The sequence below is a fragment of the Myotis daubentonii genome, chromosome 10 (assembly GCF_963259705.1).
Source record: "Myotis daubentonii chromosome 10, mMyoDau2.1, whole genome shotgun sequence".
In the NCBI taxonomy this organism is placed as follows: Eukaryota; Metazoa; Chordata; class Mammalia; order Chiroptera; family Vespertilionidae; genus Myotis; species Myotis daubentonii.
In genome coordinates, this window is record NC_081849.1 from 80,154,809 (window position 1) to 80,176,228 (window position 21,420).

Consider the following 21,420-nt stretch of genomic DNA (forward strand, 5'->3'; position numbering starts at 1 on the left):
TGTGTTTGCCTGGGAGTGGCCAGTCGTGACCTGCGACCTTACCAAATCTTCCTCTTTTCTTTCAGGTGTGGGGACAGGTACCCAAAGTCACGGAGCAAAGTGTGTCAGACAGTGAGAGGTGTAAATGTGTGTATATGTATCAAAACCACACCGTTTTTAATGAAAGAAATTCATATGCACACAGTGTACTTCTGTACAACTTCGGGTAATATATAATTTTAAGCTGTTTACAAATAACATGTAATGCTTCAAATATTACATAATGTTGATAATACATTTCTAGCAGAAATAAATATATTGCACTTAAAAAGAACTTTGTTAGATGTTACTTCATAGTATTAGGCTTATAACTTCTTTTTTTCATAAAACATTTCCCATGCCCGCCCCCCAGCCCCCACGCACACACTTCATTACAGTGACTGCTCTCACGCAATTCATGAAGCAAATGAGCACAGCAAACAATAGGCCGGTGACAGCTCTCCTAAAAAGGCTAACGCATTTTTTTTTTCCTTTAGGAAATCAAAGACTTTCTTTTAGGGTTCTGAAACTAAGAAAAAACAAACAAACAACTAAATACACTATTATCATGTACCAGAAGTAAAATACAACAAACTGTATTTTTTGTCCAGATGTAGCATTTCACCAAAATGTTTTTATTTTCGTATTGTCGGGGGTGAGGGGAGTGGAATTATTTAAGGCATGGACAGAGAAAGAAGGGCCGGAAGATACTGTGGGGATCTCTGCCTAGCAAACATTTGTCAGTGAACCGTCGCATATATAAGCATGCTGAAGAAAGGTAAGTATTGGACTGTCTTATAGCTGGCGTGGAATGAACAGTAATGAAGAAAGCATTTTGATTTTCCAAAGTGAGTTTGTAACCTTCCCTTTGCCTGTTTCCATAAATCCTTGCATTCTGAAATCATATAGAAATGTATAAAATCCAGCAACCACTCCAGTGGGATTCTCCAGAGGAACCGCTAAATTCCATGCAGGGCTTTCTTTCTGTCTAGGTCAGTGGTTCTCAACCTTCCTAATGCTGCGACCCTTTAATACAGTTCCTCATGTTGTGGTGACCCCCAATTTCATTGTTACAAATTGAACATAATTAAAGCATAGTGATTAATCACAAAACAATATGTAATTATATATGTGTTTTCTGATGGTCTTAGGCGACCCCTGTGAAAGGGTCGTTCGACACCCAAAGGGGTCGTGACCCACAGGTTGAGAACTGTTGGTCTAGGCCAGTGGTCAGCAAACTCCTTAATCAACAGAGCCAAATATCAACAGTACAACGACTGAAATTTCTTTTGAGAGCCAAATTTCTTAAACTTAAACTATATAGGTAGGTACATTGTTATTAACTTAATTAGGGTACTCCTAAGGCTTAGGAAGAGCCACACTCAAGGGGCCAAAGAGCCGCATGTGGCTCGTGAGCCGCAGTTTGCCGACCACGGATCTAGGCCATCTAGATTTAGGATATAGCCCTAGCTAGTTTGGCTCAATGGATAGAGCGTCGGCCCGTGGACTGAAGGGTCCCGGGTTCCATTCCAGTCAAGGGCACATTCCCAGGTTGTGGGCTTGATCCCTAGTAGGGGGGCAGGTAGGAGACAGCTAATCAATGACTCTCCGTCACTGATGTTTCTTTCTCTATCCCTCTCCCTTCCTCTCTGAAATCAATAAAAATATATTTTTAAAAAGTTTATAGATTTAGGATATAATATTGTTATCCTGGTGATAATTATCAAGTGCATACATGTTTAATAATGAAAACGGTTTTCCTTACCTAGTGAATGGAAGACTGGGTAAAAAGAGTGTTTTTCTTACATGTGACCCTGCACATTGCATAGCCAAAGTTTTGCACTTGAGTTACTGAGTCACGGCGAAGCTTGACTGCCTCACTAATGGGGTGGTGAGGGCACTCCATCCACTGTTTTGGAGCCCTATTTTCTCCATATAATTCGGCTTAAATACAAGCAGGACAGCCTGAAAGGCGAGTGAGAACTTCAGAGTGGGGATAACTCCCCTAACATCTTTCTGAAAAACTCAGAGGCAGGATGGGGTGAGGGTGCTTTACCTAAGAATACTCATTTCTTGGGCTTTTACAGGATTTCCTTTTTCTTTGGGGGGCGGGGTTGGGATGTTGTGCAATGATAGAGATGTGGATAAGGGGGGGGAGGGAGACCCTGGGATGCCCCCCCAAATCAGTGTGACTCCCATATCGGAGCCCTACAGGGGGGTTTTGCTAGATGGTGAGTCATCAGGAAGCTTTTGTATCGCTCCTCCTGTGTGCCCACCCACCAGGAACGGTGGTCCGCCTTCCGGACAACGTACCATTGCTGTAAACTCAGAAGGACCAGCAATGCAATATAAATTCATTACTGCAGACCTTGTAGCCCAATGATTTGGGACGTGTTGGACACAGTCTGAATGTCTTTGTCTTTATACTGCTAAGGGTGGGCAGAGGGGGGAGGATTTACTCTGTAGGATAAATAACAGAACTTAGGATTATTGATAAATGCTTTTAAAACAAATCACAGATGTAGGCCCTACTAAGCTATGAATTCATTTCTTTGGGCTCGATACAGCAGTTGTGGCTGGGCCTCTTTCTAGCAGCTCTGCACATTAGCCATACTTTTGATACCTGAGGGGAAACCTTGAAGTCATGCCAAATAACTCATGCTCTTTCTTATTCCGTTGGTATTCCCTTATTCCCAAGTTCTTGTAATTACTTTTGGTAAGACACACTTAACAGTTTTAAATCTTGAATACCCAGGGAGTTAAGTAAGAATCAGCAACCTGAAAAGCTCACAGGACTCGGATGGGGTACACTCCTACCCTTGGTTCCCATGGCGACAGTGACTGACGGGTGGAGCTCCATGTCCTTGTGCTTTGTTTTTCTGGTTCAAACAAAACCAAATACTAACACATCCCCCTTCCAATTCCAGGCGTGACTTTCCAATAGCATGCTTTGCTGTCTTGGTCTTCTCTCGAAGCACTCTACTTATTGTGAAGTCTTACTGCTTGATTACAAAGTAAAGTTATGAAGTCAGGAAATACTGGTGTAAACCCCTATTTAACCAAAACACACACCCTCCTCTGAGACACACTGATTGGGAAAAATATCAAAATTGTATCAAAATGGTCCTTTTGTCTCACTGAAAGGAAAGTTCAGGTACGATTCACTCTAGTAGACCAGTAATTGGCCAGGGTCTTGAGTCGCATCATGTAAAATAGCATCTACTTCTGTGGTTGCTGCTTGAAGCAGCCACTGTCTTGAAAGGAGCCCCTGGCAACAGGCCAACGATTAAACATCAAATCCCTATCCTAAGCTCTATGGCTATTTAAACGTTACTCGTAACTGCTTTTTAAAGGAAACACACACTGTGCTGTGCTTCAAAAAAAAAAAGAAAAGAAAGAAACTACCTGTGTACACTATAGCATAACATGCCAGAAGCTATAAATCGGCCTACGCTGTCGGCCACAGGACCCAGATGCTGGGCAGCCTCAGCCCATGCTTCTCTATCTGCAAATTCAGGCTATGGCAGAGAACGGCCGTTGCCAAGTCCAGCGGCAGCATCCCACACACAGGCTGGGCCATCTTGCCTTGTTTCATAAGCCGCAAGTGCCCGAGAAAAGCATCTGACGTGGCAAAGCCTAACGTGAAAACAACCCAATAAAATCCCAGGGGCGTCGGATGCGGTAAGGGTATTGCATTTGCTCTGAAATACACCTCTGCTCTCCGCAGCAACAGTTCCCATCTCTTCGAACAGGTTCAGTACTTCTGCAGTCAGACCGAGTAAAATGATTACGGAGAAAATTCAAATTCAATTGAAATGGAGTTTGGGGGAGCTGGGTGAAGGAGACCGGGTGTATCCTGCAGTTTAACTGCATTGTATCGAAAGCTGATGGTCTATGAACCTCGTTAAATGCCTGCTGTTAGGGTCACGAACTGTTGCAAAATACCAATGGTACTACCCTGACCGTAAATACTATTTGGATCTGTGCTGCCTCAAAATAGTAAAGAGATTATATACAACTAAAATATAATGAGTTACTACACCACATCAGAGGAGGGATAAGGAGACAGCGAGAGCTGGAAATAAAGTGGATACGTGTTTAGATGTACTCAGAAGCGGTGTTTCAGTCAGGGAGTCATTGAGCAACATGTCATTTCATAGGACAGGCTAGAAACATGGAAAGGGAGTCACAGGATGCAGCAGTGAGGAACAGGACAGATCCGCTAGGCGGACATCTAACTCCGTGTGAGCTCAGATGCCTACACTGGCGGCTACACAGGCGCTCAGAACGGTCACTCGCAATTCCCTTCCGTCCGCCGTGGCAGCTGACCCAGCCACAGAGCAGATCCACCCACCACACATGAGAACATGGGCCGGTGCCTGTTAACATCCTCAGGGCCTCCCAAAGCTGTACAGACGAAGGAGAACCTTCCGGAACAGGGCCACCGGCTCTTCATTGGCGCTGCAGGGGACAGGGCTCCGTGTCCTCCTGGAGCCGCTGGAGAACACGCCCAGTGAGTAAATCAGTAGTAAAAAACAAGCCCCCAGCCTACAATGTCACACACAGAGCCTCTAGCTTCAAAACTGTGTACAAAAGAGTTGTCCTACCTACATGGCAAGGATTTGCAAGGAAGGAATGAGGAAGCAAGAAGACAAGACGGTGAGAGAGCGCCCGCCAGGCCCTGGCCCTTCGTTATCACAAAGAGAACAGTGCAAAGTCACTGCCAACTGTTCACACAACAGGATGCGTCAGCTGATGGCGGCGCCTTCCCCAGCGAGCGGACACAAAGCAAAGCCACACATGCCTCTGCTCCAGCACCAACACCGCTTCCCTCCGCGCCCAGTTCCTACAGGGAGGCACGGCCCCTCAGGCGTTCTGCATGCTGGCCGGATGCTGGCCTCGCTGAAGATCCTTTTAACCTGTGTGTGGGAAGCAGAGAGGGAACCTACACACTTTGATTTTACACATGACTGCATCGACGCAGCGTCTTTAACCACTAGGAAAATGCACTTTTAAGATTCGTCTGCCTTGTGTGATTCAACTGTCTGGGGAAATGGATAGCCTATCAGTTGCAGAACTTAGGCTGGCTGAGACCTTGACACTGATTCTTTCTCGAACCCAAGAGCCCCCCCGCCCCTTGCCCCCCACATCTCCAGATGAATCCTGGTCCATGGTGCATTCCCTCAGGCTTCGCTGGGAGTCCAGCTCTCCTCAATAGATCGCGTGTCTCCTGGAGATCCCTCACGCCAACCCTCCCTCCCCCCACCCCCCAAAGCCTGTCCTCCGTTCCATACCCACTGGCACATTCTGGGTTGGGATTCTCCTGCTCTCAGAAGAGTCATACGAAAGGCGTCATCACGGCGGAGGAGTGGCGCAGTCCCTGGATGGCGGCGTAGGGGCCCTGCTGGAAGTAGTGGTGGTACCGGGGCATGTGGAAGGAGGGGAAGGTGGGGCCACTCCCCTGCATGGAGCTGGCGAGGGCCGAGGGGGTCAGAGGCATCCCCAGGCGGCTGTATGGCGGCAGAGAGCCCTGGATGGGGTGAGGAATGGGCGTTGCTATGGACGCTGTGCTGGTGCCCAGAGCAGTCAGGGACTGTGGGTGCTGAAATCCAGGGAAACTGGACGAAGAGGACACCCAGGAGCTGAGAGACAAGTTGTCGGATGTGGTAAAGGCTGACCCTGAAAGGGGGAACAACGCGTTAGGCTGGAAACTCGACGTCAAGGTGCAAACCGAGAACTATACAGGGTGTCCCCCCAAAACGTACGCACGCTGTAAGGGCTGACAGCGCAATTTTAAAAATGAAATACATTTTAATAATCGCTGTCTTGCTAATGATGCAAAGTATGCGTATATATTTTTGGGACACCCTGTATCATTTATCTGCAAGGATCGTATGTCTTACTTTAAGAAATATGTCCCAGATCTAGAATTCAGAAAGACAAACATGTCAACCAGGAGGCACATCTACCTTTCCAGAAACAAAAGCACTTATAACATACGGAACAGAGAATTTCCTAAACAGAAAAAGACAACTCCTCAGACAGCCAGAGCGGCCAAAACACCGGCTTCTACCTGAAGGGCGTGGACTGATCCCCTTCGAAGCAGCTGCGGGCAGCCGACACCCGTGGGAGCCTCGGAGGCCTCCCCGTAAGGAGGGCGGGGCAGGGGCGTCTCCCAGAGCTACGGGGCTTCCAAAGCCTTTGAGAGAACCCACATGAGCATTCCCTTTTCCTTTTTTCCCAGCTTCCCCAGTTCTTTATTAGCTATTTGACAACTTACAAAGTAACTCTTTCTTACATCGCAGCATCCAGATGCCTAACGGAGAGTTGACATTAAATTTTCCCATCGGATAATTTCAGTCACGTGTTTGGGTGTAGTTTTTTTTTATTGTTAAAATATCTTATTGATTTTTTTTTTTTACAGAGGTGAAGGGAGAGGGATAGAGAGTTAGAAACATCGATCTGCTGCCTCCCCTTGACCGGAATCGAACCTGGGACCCTTGAGTCCACAGGCCAACGCTCTATCCACTGAGCCAAACCGGTTAGGGTTGGGTGTAGTTTTTTTTTTTTTTAATATATTTTATTGATTTTTTACAGAGAGGAAGGGAGAGAGATAGAGAGCCAGAAACATCGATGAGAGAGAAACATCGATCAGCTGCCTCCTGCACATCTCCTACTGGGGATATGCCCGCAACCCAGGTACATGCCCTTGACCGGAATCGAACCTGGGACCTCTCAGTCCGCAGGCCGATGCTCTATCCACTGAGCCAAACCGGTTTCGGCTGGGTGTAGTTTTAAGAGATGCCCTATTTTTTGACGGAGTGTGCGCTTTCTATGTGATGGGCATTAAAATATGACAGAGGGCGCTCTGTCCCTGCAAACACCCCTGAGCCCCGGGCTGGGCACGCTCTGGTCTCTCTTCTCCCAGGTGCAGAGGGCTCCTCCCTGGGCCTTTGAGACAGAGGAACTTCCAGTCCCCCTCCCCCTCCCACGGGGGCCACTGCCCCTCCGTAATGCCCTGCACTGGGAGAATCTTCTTTTCAAAGTGTTTCCAGTTTCAGTCATTATCCTCGCGAGGTATCCCTGACCTAAGCAGGACAGATTTTCAGATTATAAAACCAAGCGTCAGAAAGACTAAGGGACCGCCCGGCCCCCAAGCCCTCCCGCTCTTTGGCTGGGTCACAGACAAGCAACTCAGAGGCTGGAGATTCTTCTACTAAACGTCCAAAGCCCAGGAAACCTTCGGGCAGCAGCATCTCTTAAGACTCAAGGGCAGAATACTGAACGCCAAGCCCTCAGGGGCTGCGCCTTCCTGAAGAGGCTCCTGAAATACTTTGGGGATAGGGTACCCCGAGGTCAGGCCTCACCCCGCACCTGCCTCTCTCCCTTGGGCGCTGGGCACGGGCTCCCAGAGCTGCACCTGGGGAGCACCTTACCTCGGGTCTGTGCCGTCTGCACCTCGTCCCCCAGCACGTCCTCTTCTCCGTAGGTGCGGATGGGGGAGCGCGCGTAGGAATGCTTCTGAATGAGGCTCTCCACGCTCTCCCTGGGGGAGAGAGCAACACGCCCAGTAAACGGAAAGGCAGGTACTCCGGGAGCAGAGGGGCCTCACAGGTATTTGCTGGTCAGGAAAACCAGTGTCTCAGCCAAAAAAGACCTCCTTCCGGGAAAGACGACACTCAGAGCATTTACAAGTGAGAACCGTGGAGGCAGCTGTAACCAAAACTCAATAATCCATGCCTAACGGAGGGGGGAGGCTAGAGGGGAGAGAGAGACAGTAAAAAAAAAAAAAAATGTGTAGCATATCAGATGATGACAACAGTGCTGCAGAAAAATAAAATGCAGCAGGATTAGCGATAAGAACTGTAACTGTGAGGATTGAATGAGACGCGGCATTGGAGCTGCCCAAAACAGTGTCTGGCATGGAGGAGGTGCTCAGTAAATGCTAGTGATTATAAAAGTATAACTAAAGCAGGTAAACATGTTTTATTGTCTTAGGTTACATTTTCTCCAATTTAATTCTACCCATCTGAATAATCCTAATTCAGAATCATATGATCCAAGTAAGGGGATTTTTTTCTCGGTGAATGGAAGCTGACGGCAGCAGAGAACTTGACTGGAATGGTCTCTGTGGTTCTTTTATAAAACTGTATCTACCCTAAGAGATAAAATGGTAAGCTTCAGTGAGTCTGTATCACTTGTTTAAGAGTGTAACCTACTTCTTAGAATGCCTTAAACACACTTGTTGAATCCCTTGAGTTAGACTTGTTAAAATGAAAATATTTTATCACTCAGTAAGAGGTACCAGTAAATATATTAAATGAAATAATGTTATGTGTGCTAATAAATATACGAAGGGAAAGGATAATTTGGCATGACATGGACCCTAATTAATCAATTTGCCACTTATCCTATACAGGGTGTCCCCCCCAAAAATGTACACACACACTTTGAATAATTTTAAAGGCAGCGTTGCTTCATTTCATTTTCAAAATTGAGCTGTCAGGTGTTAAAGGGTGTATACATTTTTGGGGGGATGCCTGTATTTTAATCTTTGTATGTCCACACGCCGGTAATGTTGAACCCCCACAGCCTGCACAGAGGATGTCACTTACTCAAGGACTTAATTCACTACAGCGTTGGAGAGGGACTGTCTTCTTGGGTAACCTGGGTCATTAAGAAAAAAGTCAAGTGAGCTGAGCAACCCTTAATGAAATGACAACCCTTACTAACAGGACATTCAAGTCCATGTCCCTTTAGTCTGCGCCTCGTGCCATGCTGCTAATATAAGCGGGTATTTCACATGAGGAAGGAACTTGCTCCCAATACCCTAGACAGTATTTTCTCTTTGCACAGTCATGAAGGAATGGCCATCCGTGGGCCCGTTATGGATGGTGTGTCGCTGAAGCGTATTCCTCTTCCCATCTGAGGCACATCAACTGCTCAATCCGAGCATTTAGCTTGAAAGCAGTTTAGCATCTGCTCGACACACACACACGAAAAATCCTTTTCCGAACAACACAATGCATCACTGCCTGGAGAAACATGGTGCGTTTCTAGGAGAGGCACATCACATTCATCTTGTCCTTGGTAGACCACTGGTACCGTTGCTCATTCTCGTCTCCAGGAGGGAGGAAAAGGGGATTTTATCGAAGTGATTTACTTGTGCCGGTCCGGGGAGTGAGCTGCAAGCAGTGGCGGTTCTTATACAAAGGATGGCCTAATTGAGTTACTGCCTTTTAAGTGATTGAAAACAGTGGTGCATATCAGGGCCATCTCTTCAAAGACTTAGGAAGAGCCGACAGCCCTTGCTGTTTCTGTCTAACCCCAGTTTCCAGCAAAATGAAAAGTGCAAAGAATTTGTTTAGCCTGGAAAACAACAGGGAAGATTTCTAAAATACTGTATCCTGAAAAATAACAGTGACTCACCTAACGGGTTAAGTGATTTAGGTATTGCAAGCTGTAATAGTGCCTTGTAATGCTCAGTGCTGTTATATCCCAAAGCTAGAGATGGTAGTTTTAATAGACTCACTTTGGATTTAACAGGTAAAAGAAACAGGTACTATTATCGAAGGTCAGCCTTTCTAATATCTAAGACTGAATTACTTCTCTAGCAGAAAGAGTCCATTAGCCCTGGCCAGTGTGGCTCAGTTGGTTGGGTGACATCCTATGCATTGAAAGGTTGCCAGTTCCATTCCTGGTCAGGACACATGCCCAGGTTGTGGGTTCGATCCCCAGTAGGGGGTGTGGAGGAGGCAGTCAATCGATGTTCTGTTCCCACAGCAATGTTTTTCTTTCTCTCTCCCTCTCCCTTCCTTTCTCTCTAAATACCAATAAAACTATTTTTTTAAAGAGTACATCATATCTTAGGTATTTTTAAAAAATTTCTTCTGACTACTCCGTAGCCATCAGTTCCAAGAGTAACATGTGAGGGGCACAGTCATGTTCAGAAGGTGGGCAGGACAGCGGGTAGCTGCAGTGCCTATGCTGATCCTGCCAAAAGGATCAGAACCATTGGAAGTCATTCCAACTATCTGCTCAGACTCTAGATAAGCAGAACCAACAGGCTCTGCCCGTTTGGAACGCACTGCCTTCCTCTGTCTGTGAAACAGGAGAGCAGATCCCTCCTTGGACAGGCCCTTCCTTCTCCTCCCAGCCCCTCTGCACCAGCAGGCACCTCACGCGTCCTCCTCTGCTGCACGTACTAGATGGATGGCAGCCGCGTGTTTGCGTGAGCGTCTGCTGCTACCCTGCGGGCCTCGGGGCCAGCAGAGAACAGCGCTTTGTCTATCAGGCACTGGTTCCCACACTTCAGTGTTATGGACCAAATGTCTGTGTCCCCTCCAAGACTCGGTGCTGAAATCCTAATCCCCGCAGGGTTCTCAGCCTTCCCAATGCCGCGACCCTTTCATACAGTTCCTCATGTTGTGGTGACCCCCAACCATAACATTATTTTCGTTGCTACTTCATACCTGTAATGTTGCTACTGTTATGAATCGTACTGTAAATATCTGATATGCTATATGTGTTTTCTGCTGGTCGCGACCCACAGGTTGAGAACTGCTGCAATGCGATGGAATTAGGAGGTGGGCCTTTGCAGACAATTAGGTCTCATTGACGGAGCTCTCGTAAGTGGGATGAATGGTCTCATAAGAAGAGACGGGGGGCTTGGTTTGGTTCCTTCTTCTCAGCCAGGTGAGGACACAGGAGAAGATGGCTGTGTGTGAACCTACAAACCCTGAATCTGCCCACACCTTGATGTGGGATTTCCCGGGTTCCAGAACTGTGAGAAAGAGACGTCTGTGTGAGCCATTCAGGCGATGGTATTTTGGTCCTAGCAGCCCAAGCAGACTAAGACAGTGCATCAGGATTACCTGGAGGGCTTGTCAGAACAGGTGTCTGCCCGACCCTAGAGTTTCCGATTCAGTAGGTGTGAGGTAGGCCTGGGATGGTGACATCCGGGCGTTTCCAGGCAATGCTGCTGCTGCTGCTGACCTGGGGGCCCCCCTGGGAGAACCCTACCCACCTAGCTCAAATCCTAGCTCTCCCACTGGCCAGCTGTGTGCCTGCGGGCAAATTACTTCACTTCTCCAACGCTCCGTTTTCTCATCTGTGAAATGGGGGCATTAATATGATCTAGCTCTAGAGTTATTATTAAGAATTAATGAATAAACATATTGTATTTTGGTACCTGGAATGTAATCAGTGCTCAGTAAGTGCTTATAGATAACAAAATTCAATGATAACTGTTATTATTGAGGATCCAGGTCCTGTGTCCCTAAGGCTGGTCACATAATCATAATGATTTTAGATGAAATTGAGACTTCCAGTCGCTCCAAAGTGCCAGGCTGCGTTCAAACCAGCCTATAATATATACATGTCAGAGACAAAATTAAATAAAAAGTAAATGTTATTTCAATTTACATTTTAACTTTCTCTCCTAAATATGGACCCAGAAAAAACTGTGTCCTGGGAGAAAATGTCAAATCCATTAAAATCAAATCTAACTTATAGGAAACAAAATATTTCAAGTTGTTCTTGCTCATCAATTTGCTCATGTTTGCATCATGCCTTGCTGGGCCTTTATAAATAACTCCTCGTCACAATATTTTTCTAAAGATTTATGCAGATAATTGTATAAATTACTGGAAGACAATATATCAATATTTATAGCTTCCACAAAGTACTTAATAAATGAAAACTTTAGCTAATACCATTTGAAATGTATTATAAATCATTAATTTTAATTTGAAAACGGAAATATATTATGCAATCCATTTCGGAAAAACAAAATAAGTCTAAATTAATCTTTGAAAAAGCTTTTAGACTTTTATTTTCATTTATCTGACTCAGTCCTGTTCGTTTTTCTTTTCAGTAGTAATAGACAATTCTGATTTTACTTTATCATTAGCAACTTAAGTAAACTACACTGAATAAAAGAAAAGCGGTTACGTTTCATTTCCTAAGTCTCACGGCTGACAACCAGAAGAAAGGTCTCAGGCAAAACATGGATTACTTGACTTCTAAATCAACTCCAGTGACTGTGAGGCAGGAAACAAATGTCCTTCAGACACAGAAAGGCCGACAGGAGCCAGGGGAGAAGGAGGGCAGGTGACATGAAGTGGGAATAACTGCTCCCCTACCTGGCACACCGTTTTGTCTGACACTTTTATAAACAAGCGCTTCCTCCTGGAAGCGGCCGATGAATGAGCTGAAGTGCAGACACACGGCTTCGCTAAGTAAAGGGATTTTGCAGTGAGTACTTCTATCACTTGAAAGAAAAAATTAGTTCCGCTAAAAACCATCCCTTCCTTTTTGTGGCTATGGTCATTTATTCGATTAATAGATTTTATTTAAAAGCAGACTTTAATCCGGCAACCAAATGAAAATCGCGCTCACTTGATGCATGCAGCCTCTTATGCCGACTCTACCTTCACTGGGGGTGATTTTTAAAGAAAAAGCTTCTTTTCTAAGAAATTAAGTGATCAGACTCGTTCTCTGCAGCTGGGCATTCATTTCTTCTACAGAGAGAGGGTGTGGGGAGCTGATGGGCTGGGTCTCTAAGACTCGTCATGGCTCTAGTGATTTATGAACCTATAAATGTAGAAACCAACGTAAAAGAATTTAATTCACTATTTTGAAAAAGTTCAATCCTGTTGCAAAGAACCCTGAGTTCTAACTCCAAATCTTGGAACTAACTGAGCGACTTGGGCAAATGGCTTGCACTCTCTGGGCCCTACTTGCCTCGTTGGTAGAATGACAGAGGCCAACGGGATGGCTCCCCACATCATTTCAGCCTCGAAATAATGCTTCCTACAAAGCTCAATTCCCTGCGCAAGTTTAAACACGGTATGTTAGGGCACACTCTAGGATGCCCCAAATAAAATTTAAAATATTCTCCTTACGTTTTAGTCTGTGTTTAAGAAAGAATAAACTGTATACCAGCAATTGAAGTGATTTTTATTTAGCCACAATTGGGATATTATATGTCGCTCATTAATCCCAGAGAGAAAACTCAATTTTAAACTCCTTGCTTTCTGCCTCTTCATTCTGAGCGACATGGATTCCCAAGGCCCGACCCTCCCAGCGGAGGTGATGGAGGTGACGCAGACACCCTCTGTCCCGTCCCCCCCATCTCGGAAGCTGTGGCTCCTGCTGCAGAATGTGGGCCCCCGGGGAACCCCGTGGGTCACAGGGAGCAGCTGCCATCCCAAGGGCAGAGGCCATTGTTACTAGCTTTTCCCAGTTGCTGTCTTTCGTACTTTTACTTCCGAGTAGCTTGCCTCTCAGAGTAGTGGCTGCCCTGAACATGCAGGGGGGTTTGCTTTGGGAATGTTATTTTTCCAGCAGATTTCATTGAAAGTAATAGTAGACTATTACTTGGATTTTATTGTCAAAGTGCACAGGCGCATACGCGTGGCTGAAGGGGGGATTCTGAGAGGTGGAGGCTCACATTTTACAAGTTTGAGTACTTGCTTCTTACGCATTTCAAGTATCATATTATTTTGCCGTTTTAAAATGCAAATCTGGAAAATAATAAAAAAAAGTACTTTCTGAGTCCTTACCAACACACTGGATAGATGATGTTTTAGGACTCTCGCTAACACCTACTTACCCAAACGCCTCCTCCACTGCTTCCTACAGGCCTTGCAAGTTCCTAGCACCCTCAGCGAGAAAAACTGGGCAGCCTCTTTTCTATTACTCATAAGAGACTAGACGACGGACAAAAATAACCTCGACGATGAAACCTACAGACTCTAGAAAGGATGCATCCCCCCGCCATCCTGTTCTGTCATCTCTCTCTGGCTGGGGCTACAACTGCTAAAATGACCCTCAGAGTCGCCTCAACCATCGCTGGACGACAGGCAGGACGAAGTGTGGGCACAGAGCCCATCCGCCGGCTTTGTCAAACAGCATCACCACATGGGCCTCGAAATGAAATTCTACGTTCCTTCCTTTTAACCGGGAAAGGGGAAGAATCATCCTGAGGAGGTCACAGTTCTGGGCAGGCGTTTTCCCGGCTGCCAACATTCCCACCGCCCCTGGGAGCTCTGAGCCGGGATCAGCAGAGTTTCTCGTAAGGGCCGGACAGGAACTATTTTAAGCTTTGCAGGCCTCATGGTCTCTGTCAGATACACTCAGCTCTGTCTCTGCAGCACAAAGGCCGCCACATACAATATACAAACTGAAGCCATAGCTGCGCTTCAATAAAACTTATTTATAGACAATTCAATTTAATTTCATGTTATTGTTGCTTGTCACATATTATCTTTGAATAATTCTATTAAAATGGTTTTTATATTTTTTCAGCCGTTTAAAAATGTGAAGACCATTTTAGCTTGTGTGCTGTCCCAAACAGAGAGGGTTGTACTAAGCCATACTCGAAGCATTTCCCTGCTCAGAGGTGTGCCTGCCAACCCCACGCTACCCCTAAAACCTTCGGCCCCAGGTACCCTACAAGCCCGCCTAGAGCTGAGTCAGAACCAAACTCCACTTTCTTTCTTGCACCTCAGTCATGAGGAAAGGCCTAGAATTATCCATAAACTGTGAACCTCTTTATCAAATCTGCCCAAACGCTTGCGGCTCCGTGGCTGGGTGTAGATAAGACTCCTATCGTTTCCCAGGATAGTAGATTTGCAACTCACTCTGCTAAGGTTTCCTTCCTCATTTAAACTAACAGAGTGTTGTTGAGTTCGGAGCAAAAAGGCCTGATTCCCACCGGGCGTGTGTCCAGATGTCCTGTGTTTGAAAGTGTTATTCAATGCCAGGGCGTTTTAAACATATTTTGTAGAGACTCTGAGTATGAATTCTGAACCAATGTGCTGAGATAAGCCTATGCATTTAATTCTCTGCCCCACAGATAGGACTGAGAAAGCAACGGGAGCTCAGGAAGTTGGGGAGAGTGCCAACTCCTTATTTAGGTATTTGAGCCACAAGCAAGAAAGGAGGGAAGCATCAGCCAGCATGCCATTCATCTGTGGACAAGGAGAGCTACCTGGGGGGGGGGGGGGGGGGCAGGGTCGGGGGAGAGACGACAAGGCCTCAACCTCACCTGAACCCACCCCGAAGCAGCTGAGGTTGATGATAAAGGCAGATCTTGGAGCAGCTTTAAGAAGACGCTCTATTGTTAAAGCAAGGACTGGAGTCATGAAAAGGACACCATCTGGAAATGTAGAAGTACAGTTCGAAATGGTGGAAAAAACAGTCACCACATTGTAAGAGAACTCAGTAAAGGCGGTAAACTGAATACTGGATGCTGCAGAAAACAAAATCAACCAATTAGAAGACTCATAAGAAATTCTCCCAATATCTGTAAAAAGTAAGAGACGAAAAATGCTAAACAATAAATAAGAGAAATAGAGAATAGAGTTAGGAGATGTAACATATGTATAATAGGAGTTTTATAAGTTCTGAACAGAGAGGACTAATTAGAAGCCTAGAGGAGAAGGGAAGAAAAGAGGAAATTTTTCTGAGCCCAATAATGACTTGGGTTTTCAATTCAAAGGGCTTGATTATATTGTAAACACCAATGGGAAAAAAATCTACACTGCACTTAAATTATTTTTTATTTATGGAAAATCATATTCTCATATTTTCAGTTCATATTTTTTTTTGTTTTATCTGAGCCCATGAACACAACCATCAAGGCTACAAGAAATCCAGTGGGAATTTTGAAATTAAGTGTGTTATTGTTCTTGAGAATATCAGATAAGTTTTCACATTCTCTGGTCTAATAGAAGCTAAAATTGTTATCTCTAACAATGACATTTCAACTCAGATATGATATATATCCACATTTATTTCCATGTGTTGCCAATTCTTATCTTTTCTAACAAAAGAGAAAGTTCTGAGCAAGAGTGATGTGGTCCAACTTTCTTTCTTTGGCAAGATCATTCTGATGGGTGTACTGAAAATGGACTGAAGGGCAGAAAGAGTGGAGGCAGAAAGGTCAATTAGAAATTAATGTAATACTCTAGGAATGAGATGAGTGTCCTGGGTGAGTGCGGCGGTAGCAAGGGAGATGGTGAGAAGGAGCTGGACTCCTCTGGGTCTAGTTTGAAGGATTAGCTGACAGTTTGGATGTGGGCAGTGAGAGGATAGAGGAGCCCCGATTCCTCTCAGTGTTTGGCCCGAGCAACGGGAAGGGTGCAGCTGTCAGCAGCTGAGATGGGAGGCGCAGGGAGGAGAGGTATGAAGAAGAGAGATGCATCTGTTTTAGAATGTGTGAGATTTGAGGTCCTTGTGTGGGGAGAGGGGAGAGTAAAAGAGACAGCCAGTCAGATCTTTAACTCTACTGAGACCAGAACCAGAAATGCAAACTTAATAGTAGTCAGCACAGAATGGTATTTAAAGTCATGAAACTGGGTCAATCACCAAGAGGAGCAGCAGACTGGGAAGGAAAGTGGTCCAAGGACTGCGGCCTGGCACACATCACTGTAAACAGGTGGAGGACAAGAGGGAGCTAACCAGAGGGAGAAAGACAGCCAATGAGGTAGAATAAAAACCAGTAGCATGGGGCGGTCTTGGGAGCCAAAAGAAAAGAGGGAGAAAATGGACAACTGTGTCAGACCTAGCTGACAGGTCAAGTAACATGAGGACTGAGAACTGACCACTGGATTTAGCAATGGGGAGGCCATGGTGACCTGGACAAGGGTGGACTGGGGGCGTTATGGGGATGGAAGTCTAAACGGCAAGGTAGAAGAGATAAAGGGAAGAGAGGCATTGGAGAAGAGAACACACACAACTCTTTTTAAGGAGCTGTACTGTAAAAAGGAGCAAAAGCTGGATCAAATGGGATCAAGAGAAAGTTGTTTTTCCTTCATGAAAGAAACATCAGGATATCTGATGATGCAAAAGAGAAGGAAGTAGTGACAAAAAATTTTAAAAAATTAAAAAGCAAGTAAAAGAAAGCAAACATTTTGTAAATATAGCAATATAAGATTTAGACAAAGTAGAATTAAGACAAAAAGCATTAAGTGGGATAGAAGTTAAATATATATTTGATAAACTGTGGGATAAAATAAGAAAGTAAAGAAGTATTCGCCAAAATACTGCACCCAGATGAATTTATGAGCAAGATTGTAAAACCTTCAGGTAAAGGATCACATCTTTGCTATTTAAACTGGTCCAGACAACAAAAAGAAGGAAAATGTATTTCAGCTCATCTGAACAGATTAGCAGAAACCAGATACCAAAATCTAACAGAGAAGGCAAGAAGAAACAAAGTCAAATCTGTTATGAAGAGTGACATAAAAAGTCTTAACAAAATCAGTAGATTAAAGCTAGAAATGTACTATAAGAAAAAGAGATACAATCCAGACAGGATTTATTCCAGGAATATAAGAATGGCTCAACATAGACAATATAACTGTAATTAATTATATTGTTATTTAAAAGTGCAAAAGTAATTAAAATAGTCTCATTAGATAATAAAAGAGCATTTAATATAACTCCAAGTAACATTCAAGACAACATAAGATTCTTAATTTAGGCACAGTATAAAGATACCCATCTGAAACCAATGAAATTCATATGTTATGAGAAAACACTAGAGACACGACTAAATAAGTCAAAAACAAGAAAAAATGCTATTATCATTACTTTTCAATAGTGTCCTGGAAATTTTAGTCAGTGCAATAAAACAAGAAAAAGACATTTTAAAAAGTATAATTATTATAAAGAAAAATATAAAATTATCATTTTTATAAATGATATAGCAATCTAACTGGAAAACTCAACAGACTAAAAGGAAAACTTATTAAAACTAGTATTTTTAAGTTGAGTAAAATGGCAGGATGCCAAAGACATATAGGAATCAATAGCTTTTTACAGACTAAACTGGGCAGATTTCTAATGAAAAATTCTATTTTCAAAAGCAAGTCCTCCCCCCCCCCCACCAAAAACAAAACAAAACACTCTTAGCACAGAAGTGTCCTTTCCCCCTTCCCTCCGCCAAAAAAAAAAAAAAAAAAAAAAAGAAGATGCCAACAGACTGTCTATAGGTTATTTATTTTATGGGATCATCAGATACTTCTTTCCCTGAAGTAAAATAACTGTCAATTACATTATTTTAAGAATTCTCTTTGGGCGTTTGGTTTGCTTCTTAGCTGTCCATTGTAGGTATTTGTGCAAAGCACCTAATGAAAATACTTTCTACTCTGGTGAACAAGGCGGATGTCTTTTTACAGATGAGGGAGGTGCTGTTCCTGAGAGTAAGGCGACACGTGAAGTATGTGAGACATTCAGTATCCGAACTGAACCTCGTCGAGTAAGATGAAGAAAACCCAACGCCTTTTAGAGCAGCGGTCGCCAACCGGTGGTCTTTGAGGTCCGAAAGGTTGGCAGCCGCTGCTTTAGAGCATCCCAAAAGCTCATGCAGTTGTAGAGGGACTGAAGCTCAAAACGATGAGCCTGGAGGTGTAAGGGAAACACCCGCACAGGCGTTTTTGTTTGGGTGTCCCACGGCAGTTGTAAATCTGGGACAGGGAACTGGAAATCACTGAGGTCACATACTCCCAACATCATATTCAATTAGGTTAGAAAAGTGCCAATTCTGTCATCGTGTCATAAAAAAGTGTATTTTTCTCTCAGATCCCTTCTAGAGAAAAGTTCCCTGAGCTGTTACAGATGGGGCTGTTTTCAATCAGTTACAAGGAGCAATTCAATTACTAGGTGGTTTAGTGCAGTAACTGACTCCAGACTAATTTAATTCCTTTAGGTCTCTAAAGATCAATTGATCTGATTTGTCCCATCCCCAAAGGCTGTTTAGGGAAAATTCAGACTTAAAATACTTGGAAATGAAATCCAAAACCTTGGCCGATTTCACACAACTTGGGTTCTCTTGCACATTTCCAGCTAAGTCACTCCCGCTGCTCTCACAGCCTTCAGACCACCGAGAGCCACTGAGCGCCCTGAAGTCAGGATGCTGCTTCAGGAAGCGGAAAGCGTGTTGCAGGCATCAGCCAGTCTGTCGTTCTAAAGGGCAGGCGGTCTGGACACTCCCATCTCATGAGCACGTGTGCGGCCGAGGGGCTATGCTTACTCCAGGAGCAGTTTATTAAGACCATTAGAAGGAGACTTGGATGGGCAAAAACCATGCTCATCTAGTAAGATAAGAAACCTGCATTTCTAAGCTGCTTTCACAAACGTCACTTTCCTTGTTTCTCATGAGAAACCTGTGGAGCCGCAGGGTGCTTTTCTCTGTTTTCTAGATGAGGACAACGGACTCAGAGGTCAGGTGACTTCTCCAGGACCCCTCAGGCAGTCCGAGGCAGAGCTGGGACTCTAACCCATGACTCTGTCTCCCAATTCACCATGTTCGCCCTTGATCTGAGGCAGACGGTACGGCCTACGCTGTGAAAACACATCACTGCCACCCCCACTGAGCCACCGTCTTCATTCTTGCTTGACCCCAGACTAACCCTGGGGAAGGTTCACTGATTACAGTGACACCTGCAGAATCCCAATCTGAACCGGCGCCTCTGGCCCTCCAGAAATAGATTCACAGGGTCATGCCTCCTGAGTAGCCCTTGTCCACAGACTCACTGGCTACCCACACTGCTGCTACCACACTCTCACTGAGGTGGGTCTCAAGGCCTAAGTCCGGCCTATGTCCCAACTAACCGGACGGTCGCCCACTGCCTTTTCTGCGTTCGCAATGGATCTTCCACCATAAGCTCCAGCTTCTTTCTCTGATCTCAACTCCCCCAACCACTCTTCAAACTCTCCAACTAATGCGGCGGTTCTCAACCTGTGGGTCGCGACCCCTTTGGGGGTCGAACGACCCTTTCACAGGAGTTGCCTAAATACATCCTGCATATCGGATATTTACATGACGATTCATAACAATAGCAAAATTACAGTTATGAAGTAGCAACGAAAATAATTTTATGGTTGGGGGTCACCACAACATGAGGAACTGTATTAAAGGGTCGCGGCATTAGGAAGGTTGAGAACCACTGAACTAATGGATCTTTTTTCCTACTCAAATCCCACGGTTGCTGCCCACTTTCAGCCTCTCCTACTGGCTTCTCTCCCTCCCCACTAAGCCTCCATGTCTGCTCCCCCAAATTAAAACCACCCCTCTATGATCTGCCATTTGGAAGGCTGAGCGAAGGATCAGACAGGAGTTGCTAAAACATGTAATTATCCTTTAATTTGAGTTGCCAACACAGGTTAGGAAGGAGTGCTAAGGTCAGAAGATGTGACCACCTGGTAGATAATGAAGAGTGTGGCAAAGTGTAGCAGTTGGTAGGAAAATCACACCAAGATTTGGAGATAAAATAAAACAGAGGGTACCCCACCTGTCAATACAGACTTCAGGCCACATAAAAGAACAAGCACAGGAGATGAGGAGGGTCTGACGTCTCAAGTATAACACGGTGATTAGAGCTGATGACACTATTGCATAACTAAAATGTGTTCATAGAGTAGAACTTAAGTGTTCACACACACACACACACACACACACACACACACAGTACAGAAAGTTACATAGTATAAGAGATATAAACAATCAGGTTAAAGACTCTTCTCTCTGAAAAACCCTTTTTTTGGACATTCCTGATGAGCAAACCATGGATCTCAGCGTAGTCATTACTGATCACATAGATGGTCTCACTGTGCGAACCATTTGAATTAAGGTACAAGCGGGGTGAGTTCCAGGCACATGATGGTCACCTGTCGTCTTAAAGGTCCTGACAGCTCTCCTATGAAATAGCAGCAGTCTAAGCTCCGGGTGAAAGGTGTGCCTTGAATTAAATGGCATCTCCCTTTTTTTCAAAATCCCAAACTACCCTTGTACTCGTGGTGTTTGCAAACACACACCCTGTGCAGAGGGATCAAGATTCCATTTCTCTGCAGATGCCCCTGGAGACGAGGAGCTTAAGGGCACCAAGAGGATGGAGACTTTGATAACAACGCCGTTTTTACAGCTGAAGAATGTCCCGACCATAGGAACCACTTCACGGAGGAGCTGAGCACAGAGTACATGGGGCTGCGCAGCTGTCACAGCTGAAACACGCCCATCTCTACAGGCTCATGGCTGGAGGGGAAGGGGCAGAGACGGGGAGAGTGTGTCCAGGGAGGTCATGGCTCTCTGGCGTTGAAAGGAGTGTGCCCGGACAGACTCGCTCTTCTCTTTATCTTATCTGGACAAAGAAAGTAAACAGAAAATTCTCATTACCTCTCGATGTCAGTGAGCCTGGAGGAGTCCCGAAATCCTTTGGCGAAGGGGTTGCTGTCTATTTTCAGCTTGGTTATCTGGAAGGGGAAGAAGGGGTGACACAACGAGGTCATTTCTGAGGTCCAGAAAATAAAAGCAGAAAGTGTTCGTTCCTTTTCCATCCTGGCTCCATAAGAATATCCAGTGTCTGTCAGTATCGGGAGAAAGGTCGAAATGGC

The 21,420-nt window shown here is 45.0% G+C and overlaps 1 protein-coding gene across 1 annotated transcript in view; it reads right to left on the minus strand.

Moving 5' to 3' along the window:
- Positions 1-5,307: 5,307 nt before the first annotated feature.
- TBX20 (T-box transcription factor 20) overlaps positions 5,308-21,420 on the minus strand; it is a 35,291-nt gene continuing 19,178 nt past the window's right edge. The window contains exons 6-8 of the mRNA XM_059656179.1: positions 21,203-21,279; positions 7,455-7,564; positions 5,308-5,697 (exon numbers count right to left, since the gene is read on the minus strand). Of these exons, the coding sequence (XP_059512162.1) occupies positions 5,357-5,697; positions 7,455-7,564; positions 21,203-21,279 (528 nt within the window). The 3' untranslated portion in view covers positions 5,308-5,356. The remainder of the gene's footprint in view (positions 5,698-7,454; positions 7,565-21,202; positions 21,280-21,420) is intronic.